Source organism: Aedes albopictus, chromosome 3 (genome assembly GCF_035046485.1).
Source record: "Aedes albopictus strain Foshan chromosome 3, AalbF5, whole genome shotgun sequence".
NCBI classification, from domain to species: Eukaryota; Metazoa; Arthropoda; class Insecta; order Diptera; family Culicidae; genus Aedes; species Aedes albopictus.
The window spans coordinates 361,911,912-361,923,061 of NC_085138.1; the positions used below are offsets into that span (position 1 = coordinate 361,911,912).

Consider the following 11,150-nt stretch of genomic DNA (forward strand, 5'->3'; position numbering starts at 1 on the left):
CACTTCGATCAGCACCTGAACGGCGTGGAGAACGTAGGCACGGGAGCCCACGGCAACAGAGGAAACGACGACGCCAGTGCAGCGGAGGACGGAAATGAACCAACTCCCACGCTGAGGGAAGTTAAGGATGCCATTCACCAGCTCAAAACCAACAAAGCAGCTGGTAAGGATGGTATCGCAGCTGAACTCATCAAGATGGGCCCAGAAAAGTTGGCCACCTGTTTGCATCGGCTGATAGTCAGGATCTGGGAAACCGAACAGCTACCGGAGGAGTGGAAGGAAGGGGTAATCTGCCCCATTCACAAGAAAGGCGACCATTTGGAATGTGAGAACTTCAGGGCGATCACTATTTTGAATGCTGCCTACAAAGTGCTATCCCAGATCATCTTCCGTCGCCTGTCACCTAAAACAAATGAGTTCGTGGGAAGTTATCAAGCCGGCTTCATCGACGGCCGGTCGACAACGGACCAGATCTTTACCGTACGGCAAATCCTCCAGAAATGCCGTGAATACCAGGTCCCAACGCATCACCTGTTCATCGACTTCAAAGCGGCATACGACAGTATCAACCGCGCAGAGCTATGGAGAATCATGGACGAAAACGGTTTTCCTGGGAAGCTGACTAGACTGATTAAAGCAACGATGGACGGTGTGCAAAACTGCGTAAGGGTTTCGGGTGAACTATCCAGTTCATTTGAATCTCGCCGGGGACTGAGACAAGGTGATGGACTCTCATGCCTACTCTTCAACATCGCTCTGGAAGGTGTGATGCGACGAGCCGGGCTCAACAGCCGGGGAACGATTTTCACAAAATCCGGTCAATTTGTGTGCTTTGTGGACGACATGGACATTATTGCAAGAACATTTGGAACGGTGGCAGAGCTGTACACCCGCCTGAAACGCGAAGCAGCAAAGGTCGGACTGGTGGTGAATGCCTCAAAAACAAAGTACATGCTGGTAGGCGGAACCGAGAACGACCGGATCCGTCTGGGTAGTAATGTTACGATAGACGGGGATACTTTCGAGGTGGTGGAAGAATTCGTCTACCTCGGATCCTCGGACATGGACCATGCTCGAGGAGGACCTGCAAGCACTCGGAGTTTTCGAGCGACGCGTGCTAAGGACGATCTTCGGCGGTGTGCAGGAGAACGGTGTGTGGCGGAGAAGAATGAACCACGAGCTCGCTGCACTTTACGGCGAACCCAGCATCCAGAAGGTGGCCAAAGCCGGAAGGATACGGTGGGCAGGGCATGTTGCAAGAATGCCGGACAACAACCCTGCAAAGCTGGTGTTTGCAACTGATCCGGTTGGCACAAGAAGGCGTGGAGCGCAGAGAGCACGATGGGCGGACCAGGTGGAGCGTGACTTGGCGAGCATTGGGCGAGACCGAGGATGGAGAGCGGCAGCCACGAACCGTGTATTATGGAGAAATATTGTTGATTCAGTTTTATCTTGAATTTGATGTAATACTAAATAAATGAAATGAATGAATGAACATGTTGAAAATTGGTTTGAAAATTCTGATAGTCTTCAGCTTCAGGCACCGTCTTGTAAAGATGAGTGACCAAAATGGGATTTAAAAAAAAAACTTTTGAGAAAATTAGCCTTTTAGAGATCATGGAACGTTGAAACATAGATTGGTCAACGTCGAATGGACAAAATTGAGACTTGAGGTTGAAAAACACTTTCGCATTTTTCCCTGTCGCATACTGTACTTGGTATTCATGGTTATGGTGTCAAAAGGACATAAATGATATATCTACTAAGTTAATCAGTTTTGGCATTAGCTAGTTATTTTGGCTGTCCGGTTCTTGCATTTTCCCACAATATATAAATTCAAAGCTTTCATTCAACATATTGTTAGTTTTCATAGAATTCCTGTGTATTTGTAATTTGTTATATATAATTTTGTTGAAAACAATAACCTGCTCGTATACACTTTGTATGAGGTCAGCATTATTTATTGAAAAATAATTTCCCATAGACTGGTCAAAACCTCATGCAAGATAACAAGTGAATATAATAATAAAAAAGAATTTATTGAAATACTCTTCGTAAGATATCTCAGTAATCGAATGTCGAATCGAAATAAAATTTCAGGGCCTTCTACAAGGTTATTGTAGCTTTCATTTGGTGCTTAGAGAACCCAAATCGGTTGACAGATGACTGAGATATTTATTATGGTACCCTTGGTCAAAAATATCTCAAAAAGTTAACCTGTATTACTCCCAAGTACTCTTTGAAAGATATCTCGGTAACCAAATCTCCAATCCTAATGAAATTGTATAGGGTTCTACTAGAATGTTGTAGCTTTCATTTGGTGCCAGGAGAACCGAAATCGGTTGACACACGGCTAAGATATTTATTATGATACACTTGGTCAAAAATCTCAAAAGGTTTAGTTGTATAAATCCTAAGTACTCTTCGAAAGATATCTCTGTAACCAAATGTTCAATCGAAATAAAATTTCTGGGCGATCTACTAGGATGCTGTAGCTTTCATTTGATTCCAAGAGAACCCAAATCGATTGACATACGGCCGAAATATTTATTATGATACACTTGGTCAAAAATCTTAAAAAGTTTAGATGTATGACTCATAAGTACTCTTCGAGAGATATCTCGGTAACCAAACGTCCAATCGAAAAAAAATTCAATAGCGTTCTACTAGGATGTAGTAGCTTTCATTTGCTTCCAAGAGAACTCAAATCGGTTGACAGACGGCTGAGAAACGTGCGTGACTTTTTTTTGTAACGCACATACACACACACACACATACACACATACACACACACACATACAGAATTTGCTCAGTTCGTCGAGCTGAGTTCATTGGTATATGAGACTCGGCCCTCCGGGCCTCGGATCGAAAGTCGGTTTTTCGAGCGATATTTATACCCTTCTTATGGGTGTAAGAAGGGTAAAAAGAAGATTCTTGCGGCAAACTTGAAATATTTGAGGTTATTTCCGAATTTCTGGAAATAGTTAATCAAAATTGAAAAATTACCTAAAAACCTGAAATTGTGTGACGAATAACACTAGAAAAGTCGTCATAATTTTCTTTAGGGAACATGAATCCCACCAAAAACCTTATCAGAAGCCTCCTCACCAATATCTCCACAAAAATGTTTGTAAAAAATCCTGAAACTTCTCCAAATTCTTGACTGTAAACCTCTGCGAAGAATTCGCCTATGCATTTGACAACATTATTTTATGGGAAAACACTATCTTTTAACATGGATTTGTTAAACTTTCCTCGAATGTTTGCCAAAAAAGTGTTTACAAAATTCCTCATTCCCAACGGAATTCCTTCGTAAATTCTTGTAGCAGGCTTACGAGAAAAATATGTAGGAATTCTTCCTACCATTTCCTGAAAAAAAAAACAAAAAAATATTTAACTTTGGAATTCTGTATAACTTAGGTCGTTAACATGGGATTTTTCAAAGATTTGAACTTAATAGTTCATATTATAGATTTCTATTATTGAAAAATCGCCCCCTTTCCAGTATTTTCGCCCCCCAATTTTCATTTTAGTTATTTTCGCCCCCTTGGACCTGATTTTCGCCCACCAGGGGGCGATTTCGCCCACTTTGGGAATCACTGGTCTACAATGTGATGTCCGTGTTACGGAACGGATTGTGTGTTTCAATTTAGGTATACTTGAGGTATACTCTGAGGAATTTTCACGTCCGATTTACGTGAAAAGATAGGTAGTTTTCGTCCACCATATTTTTCACGTAGCCTTTGCCGGAATTTCAGGTAGCTGGGCATATTTGAGATTCGGCAATCGACGTGATGGTTCAGATAAATTTGACATGAATTTTACGCATCGCTTTCGTGAAATGTAGGTGAGAGCTACTGGAATCTTAGGTAAATTTTACGTGAAACCATAGTTAGTTCAACATGAATTTCACGTTATTTATATATGATTTATGAGTTAAAATAGAGCAGCCGCTCCAGCTTGCAACGTATTTGAAGAGGCAAGTTTTAAAATCCTCACAATGCAATGAAAAAAGCATAGAAAGCATACCCTACCGTAAAAATATCATTGCATTGATAAGGATTTAAAAATTTGTCTCCTCAAATACGCTACAAGCTGGTACAAATATGCAACAATTAAAGAAAAAATCTTAATCAGTCTTTTATTTTGAATTAATAAATCTACATTTTTAACTGTATTACAACAGTACATTTATTTTGTACTGATGATTTCAAGCAAACCCAAGGATTGTGACTCAAAATCTTCGTAGTCCAGCTTCTAAACACTCGCTGAACTAGTCCTCCGTCACCATCAGGATACATAACATCTATTCCAGCTTCTGAAACTATTGAGAAATGAAAACAATCACTATTCATTACTGCCTATTGCCTTGAGCAACCAAATTACCTTTCAATATTTCCAGCAACTTTCTATTAGTAAGGAGTTTTTGCACCAACTTACTTCTCGGCGCCATATTGATTTTTTTTTTCACACCGGAAATTCACGTAACTTTCGTTTCGCGGGGACTTCCAACTCGAAAGTACACTAACACAAACGCATTAAATCGATTTACGTGAAGATACGGTGGATTTGACCAAACAGGGTGGTGCAAACGACATGGTTATCGAGTGAAGGTTACCAATGTCACGTAACTTTTGAGGTTTTCGGAATAAGGATGAGCTACGTGATATTTCACGTAAATCAGACGTGAAAATTATTTAGAGTGTACAGTTTCACAAGCCAGAGCAGTGCTGAAAAATTCATTTCGTCATATCTAAATTTAATCACCTACAGCTCATTTTAGAAGTTGAACCTGTGAATATGGTATATGAAAAACTTGTGCGGCTAGCCCGGTTCTGCAAGAAAGTCACGGAAAAATCGCAACTTTTTGAATATTTAAGGTAAATGTCACGGACTACGAATATCATTTGGAATTTTTCAAAGGTAGTCCGTGACATTTATCATAAATATTTGAAAAATAGCGGGTTTTCCATGACTTTCTTGCAGAACTGGTCTAGTTGCACAAGTTTTCCATATACCATATTCTCAGGTTCAGCTTCTAAAATGAGCTGTAGGTGGTTGAATTTAGATATGACGAAATGAAATTTTCAGCACTGAGCCAGAGTATAACATACGATACAAAAATACGACTAAATGCAAACGTAACACACTCCATGCAACAATCAAAGAACTTTCTATGAAATCCATTCTCCAATTCATAAAATTCTTTAAACTATTTTACACACACAACAACTACTTTACAAACGTAACACATAGCTCTGGTCCTGACAAGTTTCTACCTCATGCTTCCACGGGTCAAGCGATGACAAACACCGCCAGCTAAGAGTTGTGTGCTTAGCTGGTAGTACAGTCTGGGCACCGTTGTCCTTCTGACTTCAGCTAGAATGTGGAGGTACTTCTCTCGCGTCTGTTCACCAAGGAGGTGCGGCTTAAAACAACGTTTGTTCTGGCATCCAGCGACTGAGTATGAAATGCTCCTCCACCGGAAGCTATACCTAAGGTGGCAGCCCCACCACGGTGGATAGGGGACCTTAGGCCAACAACCTACTGTTTCCGAAACCAAAAAACCGTTACAAAAACCGAAAATGAAAGATTACGAACTGATTCAACGGCAACGACTTTTAGCGCGAAACAACGGACAAGAATTGGAACTTGGAATGAATTAACCCTAGCCCAGCAGGCTAAAATGGCACAATAAGCCAATGAGGCATGCCGTACGAAGCTTGATATCCTAGGACTGAGCGAAGTCCGTTGCTGCGGATATTCCGGAAGGTGGAAGTGTAGAAGATCAATGGAGCACCAACAGGAACGCCTTCATCGCCACCGGCGAGAATAATTTGGGTGAGCTATGCACCCGAAGAAAGCAGTGGATCACAGATGATACCTGGAGGAAGATAGAGGAGTGAAGGAACGCCAAAGCCGTGATAGAGCGAGCGAAAACACGAGGAGCCAAAGCCGTAGCCCGTCAGCGCTATTCGGCTCTCGAGAAGGAAGTGAAACGCTTATGTAGACGGGACAAAAGAGCGTGGGCGGACTCCCTAGTCGACGAAGGCAAGAAAACCGCAAACATCCGGCGACATCCGGCTCCTCTACGATGCCTCACGTCGCCTTAGCGGGACCAAGATGAATGCTACGATGCCCGTGAAAGACACGTCTGGACAGTTACTGACCGACCCGGCTGACCAGTTGATACGCTAGTTCGAGCATTTTGGAAACCTTTTTCACGTGCCGGCCACACCATCAACACCTCAGCATGAACCGCCAAGGGTTCGACACATTACCCATGTCAACACCGAAGTTCCATCAGTGCAGGAGATAGAAACAGCCATCCGTAGCATGACATCGAACAGGGTCCCAAGGGTCGATCGCATATCAGCTGAGATGCTCAAAGCTGCCCCGTAGTATCCTCACAACTACTGCATCAATTACTCTGCAATATATGGGAAACCGCGACATTTACGGTCGACTGGATGCAAGGCGTCTTAGTGAAGGTACCCGAGAAGGGTGACCTGACTGTATGCGATAATTGGCGGGGCATCATGTTACTGTGTATCGTTCTCAAAATCCTCTGCAATGTGATCCTTAAGCGAATATAGGAGAAGATTGACGCAACCTTCCGGCGACAGCAAGCATGATTCCGTGCCGGACGATCCTGTGCGGAGCATATTGTCACGCTTCGTATCATTCTGGAGCAAATCAATGAATTCCAAGAGTATTTCTACCTGGTGTTCATTGATTACGAAAAAGCTTTTGACCGTCTCAATCACGGAAACATGTGGGAAGCCCTCAGGCGCAAGGGTCTCTCGAGAAAATCATCGGCCTCATTGAAGCACAGTACAGGGCATTTTCGTGCAGAGTACTGCACAACGGTGTTTTGTCCGATCCCATCCGGATCGTTGCTGGAGTGAGGCAAGGATGTATCCTCTAACACCGTTACTGTTCCTCATCGTAATCAACGAGATCCTGGTAGGTGCGATTGACCGTGAACTAAATCGTGGATTGCTGTGGCAGCTCATAACCATGGAGCACCTAAATGACTTCGAACTGGCTGATGACATTGCTCTCTTACCTTAACGGCACTCTGATATGCAGAGTAAGCTTGATGATCTTGCCGTTCGCTCCTCTGCGGCGGCAGGTCTCACCATTAACGTCAACAAGACCAAATCGTTGGATGTAGACACGGTCAACCCTTCCAGCTTTACGGTAGCTGGGCAAGTAAAGGAGAGTATTGAAAGCTTCCAATATCTTGGAAGCCAAATGGTGGCCGATGGTGGCACCAAGCAGGACATCGTAGTAGGGGGCAGACCCAGAGGCTTATAGCGGAGCCTCCAGCCTCCACAAGGAAACAAAGATAGTTGACAGAAATTTGACCTGGCAACAGGTCAAGGCGATGGCTGGCAATCGCCCAGAATGGAGATCTTTCAATTCGGCCCTCTGCACCACCATGGGTGGTCTCAACACTGCAAACGAAACTTTGAAAATATCGAAAGAGGGAGAACTACCTACCTGATAACTAGATAAGGAGATACGAGAATCCGAAGCTTCCTGTTCCATGGAATTTCGGATATTCAACATCGCAACGCAATCAACCGCACTCGTCTTGGGGAAGTTTGTACAAGTGATCCATTGTTAGCCTATCAATAACCTTACACAATAATGTAAAAGAAAGCAATGTCTGTAAAAACGATCATGTCCTCGCTAATACTAAATCCTTAGGATCGGTTTCCAATAATCATCAATCATCCACAGTCGCTCAAAAAACAGGATGCCGGCGGAGAGTTTCTTGTATAGAGATGTAGTTGTAGTAGATAAGAATAATGCGCACATAGCTAGTACCTGCCTTATGCTGCGCCCGCTTAATCACTGCCTGCATCTTCCTCTTCCTCCTCTTCAGATCCACTGCCGGAGGCTTCCGATTCCGAGTCGGATTTCTTCGATTTCTGGGAAATAGAGAAAATAAATTGTAGAAATTGATTGCTTAAACTGTTGAATTTGTTTGAATCTTTTACCTTCTTATCACCAGCCTTCTTCTCCTTCTCATCGCCAGAACCCTTCTTCGCTTTCTTTGCATCCTTCTTATCATCGTCGCTGCTCGACGAGTCATCTCCGGAGATGTATTCCTTGCTCTTGAACCCACTGCCCTTCATCGGTGAGGCGGTGGACTTCTTCGGCGTAGCTCCTTCCTTCTTCCTCTTGGCGGCCTTGGCGCCCTTGGCACCTTCATCGTCACTGCCGCCACCTCCGGAGGCCTTGTAAGCGGCCAGCGCTTCAGCGTACTCTTCCTTGGCCTTCGCCGCCTTGCCCTCCCACTCGGACTTGTCCTTCATCTCCTTCCACATTTCTCCGCCCTTCTTGGCAATTTCCGTCACCGAAATGCCCGGGTTGTCCTTCTTGATGCTCTCTCGGGTGGCGTTCAGCCACATCATGAAGGCCGTCGCCGGACGTTTCGGACCTCCTCCGGATTTGGACTTCTTGGGCTTGCTTTCCTTACGTTCTTTCTTCTCCTTGCGGACCTTCTTCTCCTTCTTCTCTTTCTTTTCCTTCTTCTTCTTGCTACCGCCATCCGATCCGCTACCACTTCCAGCCTCATCGGAATCCTCCTCCGACGTGGACTCCACGTTCGAGTCAAACTCCTCGGCCACGTCCGACTCCTGCTGGTTCGGGTTGAAGTCCTCGTCGGTCGACTCGTCCGAATCCGAACCATCGTCGTCGTCGTCGCGTTCCTTCGCTTCGGCCTTGACCCGAGCCAGATACGCGTCCGGTTCGGCTTCGTTGTCCGAGTCGGCAAAGTCCTCCTTGTAGTTGTTTTTGCCGTCCTTGCCGGTGTTCTTCACATGCAGTTTCTTCGACGTGATGAAATCGTACAGCTTGCCGTACTCCTCCTTCTCGATGCTGCTGAACGTGTAGATGGTGCTGGTCTTGAGTTCAATTTCAAAGTCGAAACTTCTGGTAGAACCACCGCTGCGGGCAAAGTTTACCGAGGCGATTTCCTCAAACCGGATGTGGACCGGAGGCTTGTGGACGTAGATGAAACCGCGCTCCAGCGGATAGAGATATCCGGCAGCGGCCTTGTACGAGCAACCGATGGCCGGAGTGCCGGAATGACTGTAAGAAAAAAACAGAAAACATAATGAAAAGATAAGTAAAAGTGAAAAGAGAAATTTTAGTTAGACGTCGACACTCACCCAATGAAAGTTCCCGGTCCAGTCAGCTTCCGGTTGATGATCACCTTCATGATCTTGCCGAGCACTTCATAAACCGGCCCGGACAATTCCTTCGTCAGCTTGTCCTCGTACTTCTCCTTCAGCTCTTCCTCCGTGAACGGCAGCTCGATGTTGGTTTCCTCGTCCATTTGGAACAGTGTCACCAGGAAGTGGTACCGCGTCTGACCCTGCTTAATTGGCGGATCCAACGAAATAACAAAGAACATCTGCCGGTTGTCCTTGTGGGGGAGCAGGAACAGCCGTAGGACCGACGATGTGGGGATCTTGAAATCGTACGTTTTACCGTGCAGCTGGAAGAAGCTCTGGAACACCTTGATATCGTAGCGACCACGAGGCGTAAGGCAGTGGATCTCCCGGAAGATCGCAATTGCATCGCCGGTAGCGGAAATGACCGAAGCCTGCTTCATCACCTGCTCCTGGAATGCCTCGACCGGATCCGTCTCGGCCGACTCCGACGTCGGAATGTGGAACCGCATCTCCATCAAGCTCACCGGGGCGTCATCGTTCCGATGGAACTCCACCGTGACCTCGTTCTTGCCGCTGTTGCACTGCGAGACATGATTCAGCGGAATCTCGAAACTGGTCTTGTTCTCTATATCGAACGACAACACACTCCCCTTGAAGTGTACCGTGCCCCAGTTCCAACCACGCATCGACAGCTCCTTCTCCAGCATGTCCAACTTGTAGTTCTTCTTCACGAAGTCGGCAATCTTCTGCTCATCTCCGGTAAATCCAATAAACCGGTGCAACAACCCATTCTTCATGAACACCCTCAACCCGAAGTTCCCCACGAACTTCTGAAAGTTAATCAAGTCAATATCCGACGCGTTAATCTGTTCCACCTTGCCGGTTTTCTCGTTCTTGAACACAATCGCCGTGTCGGTCATTTTCAGCTTCCCGGGACACTACAAAAAGCACCCGCAAACAACAATCATGATTAATGGCGTCTCGGTGCAATCGCACTGGGAATCAACACTTACCATAGCACCCCGCACTTCGGAGCTAATCGATGAGTACTCCAGGAAATCCATCACGCTCGAGATCTGGTGCCACTGGTGGTCGAATTGTCTGGTCACAATCGGAATTTCCTACGCCAGAAAACACGGAAAAAAGTGCAAATGCGCCGCGGACAACACGATGGAATATGCCGCTAAAAGTTTATGCGTGAAGCTGCTGCTACTGCAGAACAAGGATGATCGTGAAGCCGAAAGTCGGTCGGTAAGGAAAAAAGGTTATGTTTTGACAGATTAACACACAACTACCGATGCAAGCAACGGTGCCGTTAATGCTGTTTTAACGGCGAGCGGTAAAGTTCTACCGGTCCGATGGAAAATATATGGCGTTGCACTGAGAAATTTTAGCTCGGAAATAAACGAAATCAAATCAAAATCGAATCGAAATCGAAAAACGAAATCGAAATCGAATCAAAATCGAATCGAAATCGAATCGAAATCGAACCGAAATCGTATCAAAATCGTATCGAAATCGATCTGAAATCGTTCTGAAATCGAATCGCAATCGAATCGAAATAGAATCGAAATCGAATCGAAATCGAATCGAAATCGAATCGAAATCGAATCGAAATCGAATCGAAATCGAATCGAAATCGAATCGAAATCGAATCGAAATCGAATCGAAATCGAATCGAAATCGAATCGAAATCGAATCGAAATCGAATCGAAATCGAATCGAAATCGATTCGAAATCGAATCGAAATCGAATCGAAATCGAATCGAAATCGAATCGAAATCGAATCGAAATCGAATCGAAATCGAATCAAAATCGAATCGAAATCGAATCGAAATCGAATCGAAATCGAATCGAAATCGAATCGAAATCGAATCGAAATCGAATCGAAATCGAATCGAAATCGAATCGAAATCGAATCGAAATCGAATCGAAATCGAATCGAAATAATCGAATCGA

The 11,150-nt window shown here is 44.8% G+C and overlaps 1 protein-coding gene across 1 annotated transcript; it reads right to left on the reverse strand.

The window, feature by feature from the left end:
- Positions 1-7,600: 7,600 nt before the first annotated feature.
- Positions 7,601-10,430, reverse strand: LOC109416887 (FACT complex subunit Ssrp1). Its single transcript, XM_019690983.3, has 4 exons — positions 10,205-10,430; positions 9,186-10,129; positions 8,010-9,105; positions 7,601-7,940 (listed from the first exon to the last, which is right to left on the reverse strand). Exons 1-4 carry the CDS (start codon positions 10,253-10,255, stop codon positions 7,857-7,859), a joined length of 2,175 nt encoding a protein of 724 aa, XP_019546528.3. The 5' UTR covers positions 10,256-10,430; the 3' UTR covers positions 7,601-7,856.
- Between the last annotated feature and the right edge of the window lie 720 nt (positions 10,431-11,150).

Excerpts from the sequence above, each read along its gene's own strand:
- LOC109416887 (XM_019690983.3), bottom strand. The coding sequence starts at position 10,255 with ATGGATTTCCTGGAGTACTCATCGATTAGCTCCGAAGTGCGGGGTGCT. Across the intron at positions 9,106-9,185 it reads GGACCGGGAACTTTCATTGG|TCATTCCGGCACTCCGGCCA; the intron begins GTGAGTGTCGAC and ends TTTTTCTTACAG. Across the intron at positions 7,941-8,009 it reads AGAAGGCTGGTGATAAGAAG|AAATCGAAGAAATCCGACTC; the intron begins GTAAAAGATTCA and ends TCTATTTCCCAG.